At 44.4% G+C, this 23,948-nt stretch overlaps 2 protein-coding genes across 2 annotated transcripts in view; both read left to right on the plus strand.

Annotated features, from left to right (window-relative positions):
* The window catches only part of LOC122933840 (gastrula zinc finger protein XlCGF26.1-like), a 327,998-nt gene that overhangs the window by 126,856 nt on the left and 177,194 nt on the right, over positions 1-23,948 (plus strand).
* The window catches only part of LOC122933868 (gastrula zinc finger protein XlCGF17.1-like), a 57,104-nt gene that overhangs the window by 26,513 nt on the left and 6,643 nt on the right, over positions 1-23,948 (plus strand). The window contains exons 2-4 of one of the 2 annotated variants that reach the window (XM_044288953.1): positions 15,221-15,312; positions 15,392-15,470; positions 15,569-15,660. The exons of the other annotated variant lie outside the window; for it this stretch is intronic. Coding sequence (XP_044144888.1) covers positions 15,454-15,470; positions 15,569-15,660 — 109 coding nt within the window. The 5' untranslated portion in view covers positions 15,221-15,312; positions 15,392-15,453. The remainder of the gene's footprint in view (positions 1-15,220; positions 15,313-15,391; positions 15,471-15,568; positions 15,661-23,948) is intronic. 2 annotated transcript variants of the gene reach the window in all.

Here is a 23,948-nt window from a genome sequence, read left to right on the forward strand (position 1 = left end):
TTAGGAACATGGCCTAACTTAAAATGCAATTCCTGAAAGAAACAAACGTCTGTGCTTCGCTTCTTCAGGAGCCGGATCACCTGCGAGCGTTTCTGGGGGGTGTTAAAACCCCGTAGATTAAATGAGGTGCCGTTAACTATAGCCATTGGTACATCATTATGCGCATATACATGTGAGCAATAATACACGTGAGCATGGACAGGTAAACAGGGATAACACAACAGGGTAAATAACCCAGAAAAATCTGTTTTTTTCCAAGAATAGATGAGCCCCTCTGACAACACATCACAAACATAGACAGAATGTGTAGTATGGAACACAAGAGTGGCTCAAATGAAATGAAAAAGCACCAAATTGGAGCATAGGAACCACCGGTGGCTAGGTGGGAGCAAGCTGACATATGTAGTGTCGGTCGATACCGCTCCTGGAGCCACAAATCAGGATTCCTTGCCCTCACAGTGTGCCAAAATTACATAAGCAAACCTGCTAACTCTCCTAATCGCTGGCATGAGTCTAGATATACCTATGTGTAAAAGTATTAGAACTAGAACCTGGGTGAACGGAATGCAACCCCTTAGTGTGAACATGAAATCATACATCACTTAAATGATCTCTATGGCAGTCGCCTGATAAACCTCCAAATGAGTGCTAACGGGCACCATTCTCATAAAGGACGCTGCAGTCCTTTAAAACAGAGGCGCTCCTTAAACAAATCAAACCGCAACTTAGGAGGCCTTTTTAGTAGTGGGCACACACCATCGGCAGGTCACCGTGGATCCGTATTGTGCACCTTCTGCCTTCTTTGGAAAACGTAAGACCAAAGGGGAAAAGCCACTTGAACGGAATCTTGTTCAGCCGTAGAATTTCTGTGACTGGGCGCAGGGCTCTCCTCTTGCTTAATGTTGAAGGCGCAAGGTCTTGAAATAACAGGATCTTGGTCCCGTCATGCTGTAAGTCCCCCTTTTCTCTGGCTGCCTTGAATATTGCAGCGGTATCTATGTATCGGAAAAGTCCACAGACCACATCACGAGGGGGATCGCCATCCTTGGGTTTAGGGCGTAAGGAGCGGTGAATGCGCTCTATTGTGACCGCTGAAGTGCCTTCTGGGCCCAGCAGGGATGCAAAAATGGCGGATGCAGCTGCAGGCAGCTCTTCATGAGACACCGTCTCTGGCAGCCCTCTAAAGCGCACATTCTTGCGTCTACTTCTATTCTCCTGATCTTCGATCAGGGCATAGGCGTGATTCAAGGAAGACATGTACGCAGAGCAGTTATCACCCAGAGTGTGGGCATGTTCTAAAATGGCCCCTTGCGTATGTTCGAGCCGTTCGACTCTATGGCCGTTATGCTTAATGTCCCCTTTGATTTCATTTTGCTGTAGGAACTTCTTAGAAATAGGCTCCGGGACGCCAGCATGCGAACTCGGGGAACCCTCAGTATACGGGCTATCAGCTCTCTCGGCGTCTTCAGTGCTTTCATCAGTGTCTGTTGGCGCCATCTTGGGTCGCTCTGATGCCGGAGCTGTAGTCCTCTTATTGAAGTACTTCTCCATGTCGGAGGGCCCCCGGTCTTGCTTGAGGGGTTCAGTTCTGTCTTTGGGCAAATATCTGCCAACTTTTCCGATATTTGAGCGATTAGGGTGCGAGATAAACCACTTTATAGGGAAATGGAGAGGAGAGCTCTCTTCACATGCGGCCGGTCAGGACGCTGGTCAAGCTCCGCCCCCCTTCTTCTCCAGTCTTTGAGCAGGTTGCTGTACTTACAGGACACTTCCACAGGATCCAGCTTGTCACAGTGGGCCAAGTTGTGTGGTGTGTGGTCAGGCATTGGAGGCTACTCCTGAACGTGGAGGCTGTAGAGTCAATATGTCACTTCAGACAGGTTACCTCTACTGGACTTCCACTACACCTCTCTGTTAAATCTGGCTTGCTTCTGGCAGTTGTTCCTTTCTCCTTCAGGCCTCCCCCTGGCTGGTACCTGAATCCAGGGGTTGCTAAGGGTCAGCTTCACATCTTTCTGCTTCCTCTAACCCTGCGTTGTCTCTGACTCTACAGGTTTAGACCAGACTCTCCTCACTCACTGCACTGTGCTGACTCCTTATATGGAGGGTGATACCAGCCCCATCTAGTGGTGGCTGTGAGATATGGCCTGTTATCTCAGGTCAGCAGAAATATACGTGACATTGCATATATGACAAGATAAAGCATTTTTACACTAAGCCATTGGAACTCCTCTTGAACCCTCTATTACTACTACTAGAAGTAACATTATTAGGCACAATTTATTGATAACGGGTTTTAGACGTTTTTTATGTGAATCCATCATTTATAAGTGCACTTCGTTTACCCGCAGTGCACCCCCTGCTGGTGTGTATTATACAGGTTATACTAGATGATACTTTATCTGGACCATCATATATTGTGTTTTTCTTTAGTTATTTTTACATTTTACGTTCTGTTTCATCCGTCTACCCCTGAACCATCAATACTGCCTTCGTCCTGTGGTTTGATTATTGATTGGACCATCCATCGTGTGTTCTGCCTTTTTGATTAATGATTTTTTATAATTAATAACTAATAATTGATGATGATCCTTGTGGTCGGTCTGTGCCCGGAGCTCCTCACAGTGTTTGATACTGGATTAGTTACAGTCTGTGACACCGGACCTGTGGGTGTCCTCCGCGCTGCTCCGTCCATATTGTATTAGAGCCGTCTAAAGAGATTAATACCAAATATAAAAAGGACTCCATCAACGGAAAGTAAAAGAGTTATTAACCACTTCCCTACCGCCCATTGACTATAAACGGTTGGTTTATCTCTGAATGGCTGTTCTGGAACGTCCATGTTCCACAGTGGTGTGCATTCGGCCTTGTTGTGTAAAATGTTAAAAATCTATAAAAAAAAAAGACATAATTGGTATTGCCGCGTCTGTAACAATTGGCTCTACAAAAATATTGTGATCTACCCCATCAAGTGAACGGTGTAATAAAAAAAAACAAATACAAATTATGTCAAAACTGTTTTTTTTGTCACCTCAAATCACAAAAAAATAATATCAATCAATCAAAAAGTTGTATGTACTCCAAAATGGTAGCAATAAAAACATCCTCTCATCCTGCAAAAAACAAGCCCTCACACAAGATTATAGCCAGGAAAATGAAAAAATATGGCTCTAAGAAAATGGCAACACAAAAACATGATTTAAAAAACAAATATGTTTTTATTGTGTAAAACGTAAAAATAAAGAAAATACAAACTAGACGTATTTGATATCGTTGCATCCGTAATGACCGGATCTATAAAAACATCACATGATCTTCCCCATCAAATGAACGGTGTAAAAAAAAAATTTGAAAAATGACTTCACCTCCCAAAAATGTAATAAAAAGCAACCAGAAAGCCAAATGTACCCCAAAATGGTGGCAATAAAAACTACAGCTTGTCCCGCACAAAATAAGCCCTCACGCAGCTCATTCAACAAAAAAAAAAAAAAGTTATTGCTCTTAAACCATGACAGAAAATTCCATGTTAGAAAATCCAGATGCCGCTCCTTCCCTTCTGAGCCCTGGCGTATCTGCAAATTTACCACAATTGGGGTGTTACTGTATTCAGGAGAAAATGGGTAGCAAATTGGGGGTGATATTCTCCTGTTATCTTTTGTGAAAAAGAAAGTTTGGGCCTAAAGCACCATTTTCTTGTAAAAACAATAATGTAATTTTTCATTTTCACACCCAAGTATTAAAAATTCTATGAAACAGCTGTTGAGTGAAGTGCTCGCTACACCCCTTAAAATTCCTTGAGTGGTGTAGTTTACAAAATGTGGTCACTTTTTGGGGGTTTTCACTGTGGGGATACCTCAGGGCCTCTTCAAATGCAACATGGTGCCGACAGACCATTCCAGCAAAATCTGCCCTCCAAAAACCATATGGCGCTCCTTGCTTTCTGTGCCCTGCCGTGTGCCCAAGCAGCGGTATACGACCACATATGGGGGGTTTCTGCAAACTGCAGAATCAAGGTAATAAATATAATGTTTGTTTTGTTGTTAACCCTTGATGTGTCCCAGGAAAAAATAGATTAAAATGCAAAATCTGCAAAAAAAATTGAAATTTTGAAATTTCACCTCTATTTTGCTTTAATTCCTGTGGGATACGTAAAGCTACGTAAAACTATTTCAAAAAGCAGTTTTGAATAGTTCAAGGGGTGTCGTTTCTAAAGTGGGGTCATTTATGGGTTGGTTCTATTATGTAAGCCCCACAAAGTGACTTCAGAACTGAACTGGTCCTTAACCCTTTAAGGACCCATCCCTAAACATGGCGCCCGCTCGCTTATGAAGTGGGTGCCTTAGCCACGGGGTTTCTGCTATTCTGCATCTTACCCTTCAGATGCCGTGGTCAAATGTGACCATGGAATCTGAGCAGACCGGAACGGGAAGTCGCGCGCTTCCGGTCCGATAACAGCTTTCCCCGGCTGAGATCGGGGAACCTGTTACCTTGTGCTAATTGACTGAAGCCTTAAGCAGGCTTAAGAGTCAATTAGATGACTATGCCAATACAGGCCACTAGGTGGCAGCCTTGTATTGATATAATGCAAATTAAGTCTTTAATGATGGCTATTTAGCCATCACTGAATACTATGGGCAGTTTAATGATTGCCAGTTATTGTCACCCAAGGTGACTTTAAAAAAGTTACCAAAAAAAAAAGGTTTAATAAGTATAAAAAAAATTAAAAACCTAAAAGTTCAAATCACCCCCCTTTCCTTAAAATAAAAATACTTAACCAATAATAAAAAAAAACATTATGGGCATCGCTGCGTGCGAAAATGCCCATACTATTAAAATATAACAATATTAATGGCAAATGGCGTAGCGGGGAAATAAAATTAAAACTGCCAATTTGCCATTTTTTGTCACTTCAACTAACATAGTAACATAGTACATAAGGCCGAAAAAAGACATGTGTCCATCCAGTTCGGCCTGTTATCCTGCAAGTTGATCCAGAGGAAGGAAAAAAAAACTGTGAGGTAGAAGCCAATTTTCTCCACTTTAGGGGAATAAAAAATTCCTTCCCGACTCCAATCAGGCATCAGAATAACTCTCTCTAACCCTCTCTAGTAGCTATAGCCTGTAATATTATTACACTCCAGAAATACATCCAGGCCCCTCTTGAATTCCTTTATTGTACTCACCATCACCACCTCCTCAGGCAGAGAGCTCCATAGTCTCACTGCTCTTACCGTGAAGAATCCTCTTCTATGTTTGTGTACAAACCTTCTTTCCTCCAGACGCAGAGGATGTCCCCTCGTCACAGTCACAGTCCTGGGGATAAATAGATGATGGGAGTTATCTCTGTACTGACCCCTGATATATTTATACATATTAATTAGATCTCCCCTCAATCGTCTTTTTTCTAAAGTAAATAACCCTAATTTTGATCATCTTTCAGGGTACTGTAGTTGCCCCATTCCAGTTATTACTTTAGTTGCCCTCCTCTGGACCCTCTCCAGCTCTGCTATGTCTGCCTTGTTCACAGGAGCCCAGACTTATACACAATACTCTATGTGTGGTCTGACTAGTGATTTGTAAAGTGGTAGGACTATGTTCTCATCACGGGCACCTATGCCCCTTTTGATGCAACCCATTATCTTGTTGGCCTTGGCAGCAGCTGCCTGACACTGGTTTTTGCAGCTTAGTTTGCTGTTTATTAAAATTCCTAGATCCTTTTCCATGTCAGTGTTACCGAGTGTTTTACCATTTAGTATGTACGGGTGACTTGCATTATTCCTTCCCATGTGCATAACTTTACATTTATCAGTGTTAAACCCCATCTGCCACTTATCTGCCCAAGCCTCCAGTCTATCCAGATCCATCTGTAGTAGTATACTGTCCTCTGTAGTATATATATATATATATATATATATATATACACAGTATACTGTCCTCTGTAGTATATATACAGTATACTGTCCTCTTCAGTGTTAATTACTTTGCACAGTTTAGTGTCATCTGCGAAAATTGACACTTTACTATGCAAGCCTTCTACAAGATCATTAATAAATATATTGAAGAGAATAGGGCCCAATACTGACCCCTGAGGTACTCCGCTAGTGACAGTGACCCAATCTGAGTGTGTACCGTTAATAACCACCCTCTGTTTTCTATCATTGAGCCTGTTACTTACCCACATACAGACGTTTTCTCCCAGTCCGAGCATTCTCATTTTATATACTAACCTTTTATGTGGTACAGTGTCAAATGCTTTGGATAAGTCCAGATACACGACATCCATTGATTCGCCGCTGTCAAGTCTAGAACTTACCTCCTCATAGAAACTGATTAAATTAGTCTGACATGATCGATCCCTCACGAAGCCATGCTGATATGGATTTATTTGCTTATTTCCATTGAGATGCTCTAAGATAGCATCTCTCAGAAAACCTTCAAACAGTTTACCCACAACAGATGTTAAACTTACCGGCCTATAGTTTCCAGGCTCTGTTTTTGGACCCTTTTTGAATATTGGCACCACATTTGCCATGCGCCAATCCTGTGGGACATTCCCTGTCAGTATAGAGTCTGCAAATATCGGAAATAAGGGTTTGGCTACGACATGACTTAATTCCCATAGGATACGGGGGTGTATGCCATCTGGTCCTGGCCATTTGTCTATTTTAATGTTTTTAAGTCGCTGATGTATTTCTTTCTGGGTCAGACAGGACACTTTTAATGGGGAATTTATTTTTACATTCTGCATTTTATCTGACAGTTTATTTTCCTCAGTGAATACATTGGAGAAAAAAATATTTAACAGCTTTGCTTTCTCCTCGTCGCTCTCTGCGACTCCCCCCTCATTACTCTTTAAAGGCCCGACACCTTCAGATTTATACCTGTAACGGATCACCTGGCACCCCGACAGGGTACCTCCGTCGATAGATGCTCCTAGTGCTTTCCGAGGACTCCAAGCACTCCACTTGACACTGTACGCACTGCAGACCCCACGAACCGCAGCAGCTTGGTTGGGGTCTCACCGTCCTCCACCCACGCTGGACCTGCGACAAGGCTCCAGTGGGTGAACCTCTCCTACAGCCAGAGAGCAGGAACAGCTCTTACAAGAGCTAGTAGTTATGCCAGGGGAGTATAGCAAATCTTCAGCGTATAGCAATCCCCCAGTTTTGATCAGTTATCCAAACACCAGTCTCAACATGATGAAGGATAAAACAGGAACCCTTTATTGAGGGCTACTCGCCCGTATTTATGCAGGTCCCCATCTGGTGGACACGCCCCCAGGGGACCAGAATGGAGACTGCGACACACAGAACAGATACAACACATCCCCACAATGCATCATGGTTTCCTCCTCTCTGCCCCAGAGACAACCGAGGAATAATCCAATTATCTCTCAGGACAAAGGGAAGTCGCCAATACACATGTGGGGACAACAGGACAGGAATCACCACCCAAACACACAATGTCACACCCCCACAGCAAACACAGACATTTAACATATTCCCAGATAGCTCAAGTCTGAGTGCATATCATTAGGTGAATGGCACTCAGAATACACAAATACAATACTATTAGCTATCTGGGTGCCCTCACATAACATACAATTTAACCGAACGCATAATAACATAAAATACAATTCCAAAGACAGATTTAAGCTGTGCGGCCGGTCTGTCTTCTCCTTTAAAGTTAGTATGGGCCATAATCCTGAGGCAAGAGGCTGGCAAACAGCCCCCTTCAAAACACCGTGGCGAGGTTGGTTTCGTCACAATACCTTTTAACATTTATATAATTGAAGAACATTTTAGGGTTAGTTTTACTCTCTTTGGCAATTAATCTCTCGGTCTCTAATTTGGCCGCTTTTATTTGTTTTTTACATGTTCTTTTTTTTTCCTTATAGTTTTTCAGTGCTTCCGCGCTCCCCTCCTGTTTTAGTGATTTAAATGCTTTCTTTTTGTCATTTATTGCTTTCTTTACAGTTCTATTTATCCACATTGGTTTCTTTTTGTTCCTTAACCTTTTATTCCCATACGGTATGTACCTCTCACAATGAGATTTTATGATGCTTTTAAAGATATCCCATTTTGTGGCTGTATTTTTATTTTTGAGGACTTTGTCCCAATTAGTTTGGCCTATGGCCTCTCTTAGTTGGCTAAATTTAGCTTTTTTGAAGTTTGGTATTTTTGTTCCTCCCTGTAGAAATGCTCTTTTGAATGATAATTGGAAGGTTATTTATTTATGGTCACTATTTCCCAGGTGTCCCCCAACCTGCACGTCTGTTGTTCTGTCAGGCCTATTGGTTAATACTAAGTCCAGTATGGCCGTCCCTCTAGTCGGGTCCTGAACCAGTTGGGAGAGGTAATTGTCTTTGGTTATTGCCAAGAACCTGTTTCCTTTATGAGATATACAAGTTTCAGTTTCCCAGTCTATATCTGGGTAGTTGAAGTCCCCCATAATAACCACCTCATTATGATTTGCCGCCTCGTCTATCTCGTTTAGTAGTAGATTTTCTGTGGACTCTGGTATATTAGGTGGTTTATAGTAAACTCCTATTAGTAATTTATTGTTGTTTTTAGCGCCATGTATCTCTACCCACAGTGACTCCACATGTCCATGTCCCTCACTTATATATTCCCAGAGTGTGGGCTTTAGACAGGACTTTACATAAAGGCAGATCCCCCCCCCCCCCCCCTCTCCGGTCTGACGATCCTTTCTAAACAGACTGTAACCCTGTACATTAACTGCCCAGTCATAGCTATCATCCAGCCATGTCTCAGTTATTCCCACTGTTATAGCTATCATCCAGCCATGTCTCAGTTATTCCCACTGTCATAGCTATCATCCAGCCATGTCTCAGTTATTCCCACTGTCATAGCTATCATCCAGCCATGTCTCAGTTATTCCCACTGTCATAGCTATCATCCAGCCGTGTCTCAGTTATTCCCACTGTCATAGCTATCATCCAGCCATGTCTCAGTTATTCCCACTGTCATAGCTATCATCCAGCCATGTCTCAGTTATTCCCACTGTCCTAGCTATCATCCAGCCATGTCTCAGTTATTCCCACTGTCCTAGCTATCATCCAGCCATGTCTCAGTTATTCCCAGTGTCATAGCTATCATCCAGCCATGTCTCAGTTATTCCCACTATGTCATAGTCCTCCTCACACATCACTAATTCCAGTTCCCCAGTTTTATTAGTCAGGCTTCTGGCATTAGTATACATACATTTGAGAGGTTTATGTATATTTTTTACCCTACACCTTTCCTTCTGAACTGTTCTAGTCCCTCCTTCCATTCCTCCCCCAGTCCCACTACCTTGCTCCCGGTCTCTATCTGCCCTATCTTCCCCTCCTATAATGTAATTTACCAGTCCCTAGTTTAAACACTCCTCCAACCTTCTAGCCATCTTTCTCCCCAGCACAGCTGCCCCTTCCCCATTGAGGTGCAGCCCGTCCCTACGATAGAGCCTGTAGCCGATAGAGAAGTCGGCCCAGTTCTCCAGGAACCCAAACCCCTCCTTCTTACACCAGTTCTTGAGCCACTTGTTAATCTCCCTAATCTCCAGCTGCCTTTCTTGTGTGGCTCGTGGTACAGGCAGTATTTTGGAAAATACTACCTTTGTGGTCCTTGCCCTCAGCTTTTGACCTAAATCCCTGAAATCATTTTTAAGGACTCTCCACCTACCTCTAACTTTGTCATTGGTTCCGATATGGACCATGACCGCTGGATCTTCTCCAGCCCCTCCCAGTAATCTGTCAACCAGATCCGCGATGTGTCGAACTCTAGCGCAGGAAGACAGCACACTGTTGGGCGATCCCGGTCTTTGTCACAGATTGCCATATCTGTTCCCCTAATAATGGAGTCTCCCACTACCAGCATCTGTCTGCCCGGCTCTCCTGGTCCCTTGCTTACTGGAGCTGACATTCCCCTGACTGGCAGAGGAAGTGTCCGGCTGCGGCAGTGCCATCCCTGGACTGACATCCCCCTCATCTGCCAAACGTGCAAACTTGTTGGGGTGTGTCAGATCAGGGCTAGCCTCCCTGGCACTCATCCCTCTACCCGCTTTCTAACTGTTACCCAGCTAGCTACCTCACTTTCCTCAGCCTCCTCTCTGTCACCCTCCCCCTCATCTACCCCAAAGAGCGCAGGCTCGGTGAGAAGTAAACTCTTTTGCAAATTGTCAATGCCTCTCAGTGTTGCAACTTGCCCGTTTAGAGACTCGATTTGCGATTTCAAACGGGTAATTTTCTCACATCTTGACCAAAGATATACACCCTCGAACGGCAGTTCCAGGACTGCAGACATCATGCAAGATGTGCACTGGACTGCGCTGTCAATTGTGCAACACATACTAAATGGGGATTACACCAGTAAAAAAGTAAAACAGTAAATATGATTTAGACTTAGACCCTGTCTGCTGTAGTTGAAGGACTACCTAGAATTAAGGCAACAACACACAAGGAAATTATATCCAACCTTAGTTTCCTGCTCTTTGTCTTAAACTCCTTTTCCTTTAACTCGACTTAATAAGAAGCCCACTTAGTACAGCAAGCCTCAGGAAGAGCCAATCATTTTTTTTATAAAAAGTGATCAAAAAGTCGCACACACTTAAAATTGGTATCACTGAAAAGAACAAATCATCCCGCAAAAAATGAGCCCTCACACAGCCCGGTACACATAGCTACAAAAAAGTTATAGGGGGCAGAATATGGTCATGAAAAAAAAAAATCCTCAAAGGTTTTAATTTTTTCAGTATTAAAACGCAAGAGAAATTATACAAGTGTGGTATCGTTGGAACCGTACTGATCTGGAGAATGAAGATAACAGGTCAATTTTACTGCATAGTGTACAGTGTAAAAGAAAAAAAAATATTTTTTAACGCTCCCTTCTACATGGTATGCAACCCTAAATGGTGCCATTAGAAAGTACAACTTCCATGTGAATGGAAACATAAAAAAGTTAGGACTATGGGAAAGCGAGGAGTGAAAAACGAAAACGCAAAAATGGAAAATCCCAGGGTCCTTAAGGGGTTAAAAAAGTTGTATTTCACTGGTATAACTGGTATAAGGTATACGTTCCACCTATCAAAATTAAATCACTGTCGTTTGGAACGCTATATTACTGTTAAAACTAATATTTTATTAATCAGATCAAGGAAAGGGAAGGGGAACTAACCTATATTAAAATTCTAGGACACCATCCAATCAGTATAGGATCGATGAATAAGACCTGTAAAGCCGCAATTTGCGGTAGGTACAACTGTGGATGGGGTCACTAGAAATACCGCAAGCTAGTGCTGTACTGCAGGCTGGATCATAAGGCCATGGGGCCGTGCTAGATCAAATCCACAAGAGTTATGCACTGTGGTGCGGTCAAGGTGCTCTGAACCACTACCAGCTAGTAGAGCCCTGGACTAAAATTATTCATAGACTAATCCAGTGATAAACATCTGCCTGCAGAAGCCGACCTCAATTGAAACCATCCGTTCGATGTGAATCAGATGTCTGAGAGTCGGCCCTGCAAGCACGAATCAATGGACCTAGGCTAAGCTGGATGGAACAGAAAAGCTGAATTGCAATTGCTCATCAATCTGCAGAGGACTGAGAACCGCAGACCTCAACTGCAGTGTGAGCGCAATACAGACAATATGAACATTAATTCATCCCCACACCACACTCGACGCGTTTCGCCATAATAGGCTCGTCAGGAGCGTGAATCTGTGGATATCAGGACAAATAATCAAAGCTGCTAAGCCTCCATAACAGAGACTGCAGCTGTTAGTACGAGGTGGCCGAACGCGGCCGCTCAGGTGCACGAAATATGATGAGGGTCCTCCTCCCCTCTGCTGAGCCACGCCTACAGAGCGGCCAATGAGGATACAGGAGGCGCGGCATCGCCGCATCATCCATCCCGCCCCCATTGTACCGCCCCCTCTATGAGACCGGCCCAGATGAATGTCACAACATTCCTACATTAAAATAGAGTTAATATATACGGCGACTTACTGATCCGGCGGCATGGTACAGCACCGATCGGGACGAGGATCACAAAGCGGTCTTCAATACATTATGTTGAGGACACCAATCGGTAATGGTAGGAACAACACCACAGGATCACAGAGGACCCTGCAGCATTATTACCTAGGTGGTAACACTGTGATCAGGCGGATATAAGTGGTGATCCCTTTGTAAGTTACACAGGGGGGGGAGCGTTTGGTATGATATGGTGTAGATAATCCAAAACTAGTGGTTACACTCCCATACCCCTGCTATCTTGTGGCCCTATCAGGGACCTAGGTGATCACATTTCTGCTGACCTACTAGCATGGAATCATTGGTGGTCAGTCCTACTGGGACACAGGGATCGCGGGCAGTATATCATCACCCCTAATATTCCCCCCGTTGCACTCCAAATCTAGGGATTTAGAGAAAACACGCAAAGGAGTTATACTCATTCAATCCATGGGGCTGGAGCGCATACAGGCGGTAAATCCACTGTGTCTCTTTTTGTAGTAGACTCCTGTCAAAGTCGCCTCCTCTTGGCGATCTTCTAACTACCTCCACAGCCTGAAATTTGATGACATCCACATCACCATTGTGCATGGTTGATATATGTCTGGCAATAGGGGTGTCAGCCCCTTTGCGGATGTCATTTAGATGTTCTGCTACTCTTCTACGGAATTCTCTTGTGGTTTTACCCACATATTGTTTTCCGTAAACACAAGTGGCCAAGTATACCAGGCCTCTCGTTTTGCAATTTACAAATCATCTAATAGTGAACCTCTGTTCAGTGACGCTACAAATGAATGTAGCGCCAGTCTGGATTGCAGGGCAAGCCACACACCCACCACAGCGGAAGGTCCCTTTGAGGCTGGTACTCAACCACGTGGATGTAGTCGGGGCCTGAAAGAAGCTGTGGACCAGGCGATCTCTCAAACTGCGTCCACGTCTGTACGTAATTAGAGGTGCGTCGCCTATCATATCTCCAATATCTGGGTCTGATTTTAAAATACCCCAATAGGTCGTCAGCAACTCTCGCACTATGTTATGCGCTTCATCATACGTGGCTATAATGCGCAACTGGTCCACTCCCACCGATCCTGGCCTAGGGGTAAGGAGGGCATCCCGATTTTGGGCCAGCGAGTGATGGTACGCCTTGGCTAGTACATGTTGCGGGTACCCCCTACTCCTAAACGTAGTCTGTAGATCACTGGATGCCGTTCTGAAATCCGACATACTGGAGCAGTTGCGCCTTACCCGAAGGTATTGCCCTTTTGGAATTCCCCTCTTCAGGGGCAAGGGGTGGCAACTGTCCCATCTAAGAAGGCTGTTGGTCGCAGTCTCCTTGCGGAACAGTCGTGTGCCAATATTACCCATCCTGTCCCTGAAGACGGTCAAATCCAGAAAATTGATTTGAGATTCCTGGATCTCCGATGTGAAGAATAATCCCATAGTGTTTATATTCAGGTCTGAAACAAACCAATTGAAGTCCTCAACACTCCCTGACCATAAAATCAACACATCGTCGATGAAGCGTAGCCACAAATTAATGTGGTCAGCCCATCTCTGATTATCCGCGAACACAACTTCACGTTCCCACCAGCCCAGGTAGAGATTGGCGAAGGTCGGGGCACAGGGGCTCCCCATCGCCACTCCCCTGAGCTGGTGGTACATGCGATGGTCAAAAATGAAACAGTTGTGCTCAAGGATAAACTTCATTAGTTCAAGGATAAACTCATTATGCTGCCAGCAATGGGTGCCACGTTGACTAAGAAATGAGGCCACAACTCCACACCCCCTGTCATGGGGTATGGAGCTGTACACGGCCTCAACATCCAGGCTGGCCAGCATAACGTTCTCACCAAGATGTATTCCTTCCAATTTTTTTATCACATCCATGGAATCACGTATATACGAGGATAGGGACACCGCGAAGGGTCGTAAAATCCTATCCACGTATGTACTGATTGGATGTGTCAAACTCCCAGTCCCTGACACAATGGGACGTCCCTTTAATGGGGAAAGTCCCTTGTGCACCTTGGGTAACCCATAGAAACAAGGGATCTGGGGATGTTTGGGGAACAAAAACTCAAACTCGGACCTACTGATAAGGGCATGATCGTGTGCTGTGTCCAAGAGGTCCTTCAATTGCCTCCTGAATGTCTCAGTTGGATTTGATTCCAGCACACGGTAACATGAATCATCACTGAGAATGTTAAGACACATGGTCTTGTACGGTTCACAATTCATTACGACAATATTCCCTCCCTTGTCCGATGGTTTAATGACAAGGGAGTTGTCGCATTCCAGTGAGATTAGGGCATCAATCTCCCTTTTCCGGAGATTGGGCTCAGTCCCCCTGGATGTGTCAAGCATTCTCAGTTGATCTGTCGGTTAAAAAAGTTGACTTTGGAAATTTTCTTAAAAATTTAAAAAATTGTTTCTAAAATTCTAAACCTTCTAACGTCCTAAAAAAATAAAATTACACTAAAATGATGCCAACATAAAGAAGACGTATGGGGAATGTTAATTAATAAATATCTTATGAGGCATCACTATCTGTCTTAAAAGCAGAGAAATTCAAATTAAAAATTAACGTTTGGATTTTTTTTATAAATAAAGGTGAAACATATTGACTCAAATTTACTATTAAATGAAGTACAATGTGTCACGAGAAAACAATCTCAGAATGGCTTGGATAAGTAAAAGTGTTCCAAAGTTATTACCACATAAAGTGACACATGTCAGATTTGCAAAATTAGGCCTGGTCAGGAAGGGGGCAAATTTCCTGGTCTGGAAGTGGTTAAAGACGACGATATCCCTGTTCACATGATGGGATAAATATGTGACCACTGAGACCCCACTGATCATGACAACGAGGGTCCCGTCTCCTCCTTGTGGATGTAACAGACGTTCTCATAGATATCGCCATCATTTTCACTGACCGTGACGGGAGCAGCAGACATGTACAGCCACCGCTCCATCCATGTGAGGACACAGAACCCCTGTTCTCATGATCTAGGAGGGTCCTAGTGGTGGGATTTCTATGTGGGGTGACTGGATTAGTTTGGGGTTTGGTAGAAAGTGGGTGAGGAGCGGAACATTGTTATTTAGACCCCGATCACTAAACCTAGAAGTGAAGGAGCTGAGAGAAGAGTCTGATCTATAGTCAGATCTACAGGAGGCCATGTATTCAGTCACTGTGTGCTTGTGTCTCCACAGATGGATCCAGGAGGAGAAATCGCCCCAAAAGATGTCCCCATCCTCTGTATTCCCAGGACTGTTCAGAGGAGACGCTCCCAGAGAACCATCAGGTAGATGGAGCTGATGTCTCACCAGAATCTGACCAGAAAGTGATTGGACCAAAGATTAATTGACATTTTTCTTGTTTAGGATGAAAATCTGATTAATATTAAGGTTGAGGTTAAAGATGAAGATGAAGAGGAGATTAATTTATGGGGCGATCATCAGTGTAAGAATTGTTTGCATTGAGGGTCACCTGGATGCTACTACCATCATCTTTATCATCACATGTAATCAATCTATCCTTTCACTATGTGTTTCTTACAGATGGAATCATAGAAAGAAATCCCCCCAAGAGATGTCCCTGTCCTCTGTATCCCCAGGACTGTCCAGAGGAGAAGCTCCCAGAGAACCATCAGGTAGATGGAGCTGAGCCCTATACACATCTATATAGCGGGGTCCTGCAGTCATAGAGGGGGTCATAGATGGTGGGGGTCCCTTATGTGGATCTGTTATATTTTCCACCTGTCTGCTGTATTGTACTGAATTGTTACAGATGACAAATCAGGGGGAAGATCTGACTGATATTAAAGTGGAGGATGAAGAAGAGCGGATGATGGGCGATCCCCCGTGTAATAGTGAGGTGGAGGAGGACATTCCAGTCCATGTGACCACAGGTATGGAATCATGAATGGAGAATGGGGAACTCTGTGTGCACACCAAGCTAGGTGTGTTTAGGCCACTCTTTCAGCTGACCGCTATCCCTCCGACTCCCCCATATACCTCCATGCTCGGCTCGGCTGAGTGTCTGGGTTTTCAGTGGGGTGTCCAGATACTTCTTGTGGATGTTTATCTCCCGGGAGAACAAAAGGATCGGTCACTGAAATTCCGAACACCCGATTCTTCTCTACCATGACCTGATCTGCCCTCAGTGAAGCAAGGCTGTTATTTTATGTTCTTTTTGAGTAGTCTCCATTATTCTGACTGCTATTGATGTTCTGCTGCTGGTCTATGTATACCGGCTCCAAAGGAATAGGAAATATGAAGGGAGGACGTCTCCTCCTCCTTCCTGCTGGATCCACTTCTGGATTTGGTTCAAAAACTCCATCAAAACCTCAACAATTTTCATTGACCGTTGTAGCCCATTACTCCAGGGGTACTAGATGTTATGATATCTGCTTAAGTTGTCAGTTTTTATAAAGTATCTTCTCATTTCCTAACTAAGGTTTTTAAGATGGCCTCCCTCCCATACCCGTATCTGTCCCCGCGCACAGTTTTTAGTATCTTTTGCTCTTCCTGAGGCTTGCTGTACCAAGTGGGCTTCTGATTAAGTGGAGTTAAAGAAAAGGACTACTGGTGCTGAGTGTGATAGCAGGTGGCTGAGTGTGGTTTGAAGCAGAGATCGTTGAAAGTTATGTTTTTGCATTTTAGTACTGCCATTTAAAATGTTTTATTTTATTTTACTGCTTGATTAAAGGGTTTCTACCACCAGATTTGGTCCTATTTAGCTGACTGACACTAGCGATGTGCTAGTGTCAGCAGTCCATAACAGTGTTCTTACTTATCATCTGTCTGCTGCCGTTCACCTTAAAAACATACTTTTATAGATATGCTAATGAGCCTCTAGGTGCTATGTGGGCGTCATTAGCACCTAGAGGGCTCCGTCCACTAACCATTTCAGCCGCCCATCGCATCCCTCTAGCCCGCCCCGCTCCTGTTGATTGACTTGAAACTTCTCAGTATCTCGTACCAATTCCCGCGCCTGCCTGTTTGGCTGATAATAGGGATGAAAGCCCAGGGCCAGCAACACTGCAGCAGGTCGTTTCTCCTAACAACCAGGAGGATGACCGCTGCAGGAAGGATGGGAATAGGAGTGCAGCAAAGGTCAGACAGATAGTAGGGGACTGCTGGTAGGGGACTCTATTATTAGGCGGACAGATAGGGTCATCTGTCACTGAGACCGTGAATGCCGAACAGTGTGTTGTCTGCCGGGTGCTCGGGTTCGGCATATTGCGTATCGGATTGACTTATTGCTGGGTGGGTCTGGGGAAGACCCGGCGGTCATGGTACACATTGGCACCAATGACAAAGTCAGTGGAAGATGGAAGGTCCTTAAAAATGATTTTAGGGAGCTATGTGAGAAGATCAAGTCCAGGACCTCCAAGGTAGTGTTTTTAGAAATACTACCAGTATCACGAGCGTCACCAGAGAGACAACGAGAGCTTAAAGAGTTAAATAAGTGAAGCTGGTGCAGGAAGGAAGGGTTTGGGTTCATGGAGAAGTGGGCCGACTTCGTGGTCGGTTACAGGCTCTACAGTAGGGGCTGGCTGCACCTCAATGGGGAGGGTGCAACTGCCCTGGGGAAAAAAATGGTTAGATGGCTGGAGGAGCTTTTAAACTAGGATCTGGGGGGGGGGGTGTCATACTAATAAGGGGGTAGATAGAGAGTGGGATATAGAAGGGGACAGTGGGGATTTAGTGGGGGCTGGCGTCAGCAAGGAAAATAGGGAGAAGACTGGGAATAACTATACATTTATAAAAAATGGAACTGCTAGTAACAAAAACCTGTTGTTTACAAAAATTAACCAAGGTAACCAAAAAAAAACTGATAATCACTTTACAGGTAATAGTAATTTAAAATGTATTTTCACAAATGCCAGAAGTCTAGCTAGAAAAATGGGAGAGCTGGAAGCTATGGTACTAGAAGAACACATAGATGTAGTTGGTGTGGCTGAGACATGGTTGGACTCTTCGCATGACTGGGTTGTTAATATTGAGGCTTTTACACTATTTAGGAAAGACCGGGTCAATAGAAAAGGTGGTGGCGTGTGCCTGTATGTGAGGAGTGATCTGAAGACAAGTGTGAAAGAGGCAATTGTGGGTGCGGATGGTGAGGATGTGGAAACCTTATGGGTGGAAGTTCAAAGGGCTATAAACACTGAACAAATAATACTTGGTGTAATCTATAGCCCCTCTAACATCACAGAGGAGATATAAACGCAACTGTATCACCAAATAGAGCGGGCGGCACAGGCGGGTACAGTGGTCATAATGGGAGATTTTAGCTTCCCAGACATTGACTGGGGTCATGGTTTTGCCTCAACTGCAAAAGGGAGAAAATTCCTCACCTTGATGCAGGACCACTTTATGGGCCAGTTTGTAGAAGCTCCCACTAGGGGCGATGCTCTGTTGGATCTGGTAATTTCTAATGCTGCAGAGCTTGTTGGTAATGTTACTGTTCGAGAAACACTAGGTAATAGTGACCACAATATAATTATATTCCCCCTAAACTATAAGAAGCAAACTCTGTCAGGCAGAGCAAAGAAACTGGATTTCAAAAAGGCTAATTTCCCTGGGTTGAGGGCAGCATTTCAGGGCATCGACTGGGAGCAGCTACTGTCACATAATAAGGCCTCATGCACACGACAGTATTTTTTCACGGTCCGCAAAACGGGGTTCAGTTGTTCAGTGATCCGTGTCTGTTTTTTTTTTCCGAGTGTCTTCCTTGATTTTTGGAGGATCACCAGACAAGAAAAGTGAAAAAAAAATTGAAGTCAGGTGTGCCTTGAAAATGATAGGAAGAAAACGGACACGGATCACGGACGTGGATGATAATCTTGTGTGCCTTCGTGTTTTTTCACGGACCAATTGACTTTAATGTGTCTGCGAACTGTTGTCCGTCAAAAAAATAGGACAGGTCTTATTTTTTTGACGGACTGGAAACACGGATCACGGACGCGGATCACAAATGGTGCATTTTACGAGTTTTCAACTGACCCATTGAAAGTCAATAGGTCCACAGAAAATCACGGAAAATGGAACAACGGACACGGAACCCAACAACGGTCGTGTGCATGAGGCCTAATACTGAGGAAAAATGGGAGAGCTTAAAATCCACATTGAGTAATTGCACTTAAAAATTTATCCATTTAGGTAACAAGTAAAAAATGCTAAAAATTAAACCCCCCATGGCTTACAGCTACTGTAAATAGGGCAATAAAAGACAAAAATAAGGGCATTTAAAAAATACAAATCTGAGGGGTCGGCTGTAGCGTTTGAAGATTACAAAGGGCTTAATAACATCTGAAAAAAGGAGATAAAATTAGCAAAGGTACAAAACGAACAGCAGGTAGCAAAAGAAAGCAAAACAAATCCCAAAAAGTTTTTTAAATATATAAATGCTAAAAAACCTAGATCTGAGCAGGTAGGTCCAATAAATAATGGTAAAGGAGGGGGGGGGGGTAGTCACTGAAGATAAGGAAAAGGCAGAGTTCCTAAATAAGTTTTTTAGCTCTGTATATACAAAAGAAGAGAAAGGAGCTGATATCTGTGGCACCAGGGTTGTTAGTACATCCAGCGATATACTCAATTGGCTAACTGTAGATATGGTCCAAGAGAAGTCAAATAGGGTCAATGTGAATAAAACTCTGGGTCCAGATGGATTACACCCAAGAGTGCTTATTGAGCTCTGTTCAGTCATTGCTGTGCTCCTGTTTATAATTTTTAAGGATTCTTTAGGGACAGGTACAGTGCCGAGTGATTGGCACAAGGCAAACGTGGTGCCCATATTCAAAAAAGGATCAAGGTCCTCCACAGTTAGTTTAACTTCTGTTGTGGGAAAAATGTTTGAAGGAATCTTAAGGGACTATACACAGGAGTATGTGACTATAAATAATATTATAAGTGATAACCAGCATGGGTTTACTAAGGACAGAAGTTGTCAGACTAACCGGATTAGTTTATGAGGAGGTTAGTAGTAGTAGCCTGGACAGAGGGGCGGCTGTGGATGTAGTGTTTCTGGATTTTGCAAAGGCTTTTGATACTGTCCCTCATAGACGCTTAATAAGTAAAGTAAGGTCTATTGGCTTGGAAAGTATAGTTTGTAATTGGATTGAAAACTGGCTGAAGGAACGTGTCCAGAGAGTTGTGGTCAATGATTCCTATTCAGATGGTCCCGGGTTATAAGTGGTGACCCCAAGGTTCAGTGCTGGGTCCGTTATTATTTAATTAATTTTCCTAATGATATTGAGGATGGGATTAATAACACCATATCTATTTTTGCAGATGACACTAAACTGTGTAGAACTGTACGGTCTATGGAAGATGTCCACAAACTACAAGCTGACTTGGACACTCTGAGTGATTGGGCATCAACTTGGCAAATGAGGTTCAATGTGGACAAATGTAAAGTTCTGCATCTTGGTAGTAATAATCTCTGTGCTTCATATGTCCTAGGTGATGTAGCACTGGGAGAGTCACTTATAGAGAAGGATTTGGGTGTCCTTGTGGATGGTAGATTAAATTAGAGTATACAATGTCAATCAGCTGCTTCTAAGGCCACCAGGATATGGTCATGGATTAAACGAGGCATGGACTCGCAGGGCAGGGATGTAATACTACTAGGGCTGCAACGATTAATCGATGTAATCGATTATATTCGATAACTGGATTCGTTGTCGACGAATCCAGTTATCGAATAATCGCCGATTCGTTGCTATGCGGGCGGGCGGGCGGTCGCTGCATCTTTATTTTACCTTTTTACAATGACGCTCCTGTAACAGCCAGGCAGAGCGGACGGCGGCGTAACGTCACTCACTCACGTGACACGCCTGCTCCGCCTCCTTCATTCATGAAGTGGGCGGAGCAGGTGCGTCACGTGAGTGAGTGACGTTACGCCGCCGTCCGCTCTGCCTGGCTGTTACAGGAGCGTCATTGTAAAAAGGTAAAATAAAGATGCAGACGTGATTAGTCCGACTTATAAGCATCGGGGCCGGGGCTGTTATGGGGAGGGGGGAGGATCTGTCTATGGCACTGCTATGGGGAGGGGGGTCTGTGTATAGCACTGCTGAGGGGAGGGGGGAGGATCTGTCTATGGCACTGCTATGGGGAGGGGGGTCTGTGTATAGCACTGCTATGGGGAGGGGGGTCTGTGTATAGCACTGCTATGGGGAGGAGGGGGGGTCTGTGTATGGCACTGCTATGGGAAGGGGGATCTGTGCACTGTTATGAGGAAAGGGATCTGTGCCCATAACAGTGCACATATCCCCCTCTCCATAACAGCGCCACCCACAGATCCCCCTCTCCATAACAGCACCATCCACAGTTCCCCCTCTCCATAACAGCGCCACCCACAGATCTCCCTCTCCATAACAGCGCCGCCCACAGATCCCACTCTCCATAACTGCGCCACCCACAGATCCCCCTCTCCATAACTGCGCCACCCACAGATCCCCCTCTCCATAACTGCGCCACCCACAGATCCCCCTCTCCATAACTGCGCCACCCACAGATCCCCCTCTCCATAACTGCGCCACCCACAGATCCCCCTCTCCATAACTGCGCCACCCACAGATCCCCCTCTCCATAACTGCGCCGCCCACAGATCCCCCTCTCCATAACTGCGCCACCCACAGATCCCCCTCTCCATAACTGCGCCGCCCACAGATCCCCTCTCCATAACTGCGCCGCCCACAGATCCCCCTCTCCATAACTGCGCCGCCCACAGATCCCCCTCTCCATAACTGCGCCGCCCACAGATCCCCCTCTCCATAACTGCGCCGCCCACAGATCCCCCTCTCCATAACTACGCCGTCCACAGATCCCCCTCTACATAACTACGCCGTCCACAGATCCCCCTCTCCATAACTACGCCGTCCACAGATCCCCCTCTCCATAACTACGCCGTCCACAGATCCCCCTCTCCATAACTACGCCGTCCACAGATCCCCCTCTCCATAACTACGCCGTCCACAGATCCCCCTCTCCATAACTACGCCACCCACAGATCCCCCTCTCCATAACTGCGCCGTCCACAGATCCCCCATAATAGTGTCGTCCACGGATCCCCCATAATAGTGTCGTCCACAATTTGTTTTAATATGGCCTTTGAACATCATTTTTCAAGTAAGATCATATAAACCTCTCTGTTTTGTAATTTTGTCGTTTTTCCCGATTAATCGATTAATCGTAGAAAATAATCGGCAACTAATCGATTATTCAAATAATCGTTAGCTGCAGCCCTAAATACTACCACTTTACAAAGCGTTAGTGCAGCCTCATCTGGAATACGCTGTCCAGTTCTGGGCACTAGTACATAGAAAAGATGCACTGCAGCTGGAAAAAGTACAGAGGAGAGCGACTAAAATGATAAGGGGAATGGAGGGTCTTGGTTATGAAGAAAGATTAAAATAATTGAATTTATTTAGTCTTGAGAAGAGACGTCTAAGGGGGGACATGATTGACCTGTACAAGTATATAAATGGGCCATACAAAAAATACGGCTAAAAGCTGTTCCATGTAAAATGTGCTCAAAAGACAAGGGGGCGCTGCCTCCGACTGAAGAAGAAAAAGTTCAGTCTCCAGAAGCGTCAAAGCTTCTTTACTGTAAGAACTGTTAATCTGTGGAATAGACTTCCTCAGGACGTGGACACAGCAGGAACAGTGGACAGTTTCAAAAAGGGTTTAGACGAATTCTTAAAAGTTAAAAACATAAATGCTTATGAAAACGTGTAGAAATCTGAGTCTCACTTCCTTCTGGGATTCACGTCCCCACCTATCCCTTGGTTGAAGTTGATGGACGTTTGTCTTTTTTCAACCGTATTAACTATGTAACTATGTAACGGTGCTGATGACTTCCCTCTGATCTGTGCATCTGGGGGCAACACCACCACATGTGTTTCCGGCTTCCACAACTACAACACTCATCATTCTCATAAAAGCCAATTTTATACAAAATGTATAATAGAATCTTCGTAGACCTCTCTCAAGGACTCTGAGATACTGTTTGGAAATGTCTCTCTTTCTTCCTAGTACTCCTAGATCGACTCGAGAGGATCCACCCGCCATTTCTCATAGCGTTTTTGAATATTTTTCAGTAACCGGCTTTAACCCCTTAAGGATGATGACTTTTTAAAAATAATTTTCATTTTTAACTCCTCCCCTTTCCAAGAGCCATAAATCGAAGTCTGAAGTTATTTACTGAAGTCTTGCGAGACTTCAGAGATAATTAATTTCTCTCGCCAGAGCGCATACATTTGAATGCTGTATGGAGATGGATCTCCATGTAGCATTAAAACAAAGTTTTGAGATCTATGATCCAAAGCTCAATTCGCTCAACACTATTGAAACCACTGAAACTTCAGTGATCGGTTTCAAAGCCCCAAATTTTCATCAAAGATAAATGAGCAGATAACGAAGACAGATAAACCAGTCAGAAGTAGCTGCTAACGAGCATCTAATCCAGTTATTTTACTAGAGAAATGTCCTTGATTGGTTGGATCGGAGTCTGGTTTTAGCTTATGCAACAAGCCACCCCCAGCGCCCTATCGCATCCCAGGTTTAGTGGAATGCCGAGTGGTGTGGTGCGGCCTATATGTGTCACGGTGCTCCTACCTGGGTACAACGGACCCCAGGCTTAGGCTCTGAAGCAAATAAAGGGGAACTAGTTGAGGTAGGGGATAAAGAATAACTTGAGTCCAGACCTTGGTAAACTTTGACAGCAGCTTTACTTGGGTAAACTTGATTCCAGACAATCTTCAGGCTTCTCTTACATTCAGGCTTTCTCTTGGTTCCAGCAGGCTTTGGCATAAACTGGCAGGCAAACTTGATAACTCTGCTTTCTCTCTTTCTCTGCTGGGCTGACAGGCTTGCTTAATAACTCTGATTTCTTTCTCTCTGCTGTGCTAAACTTTGCATGGGTCTAGTTACT

This window comes from Bufo gargarizans, chromosome 4 (genome assembly GCF_014858855.1).
Source record: "Bufo gargarizans isolate SCDJY-AF-19 chromosome 4, ASM1485885v1, whole genome shotgun sequence".
Classification (NCBI taxonomy): Eukaryota; Metazoa; Chordata; class Amphibia; order Anura; family Bufonidae; genus Bufo; species Bufo gargarizans.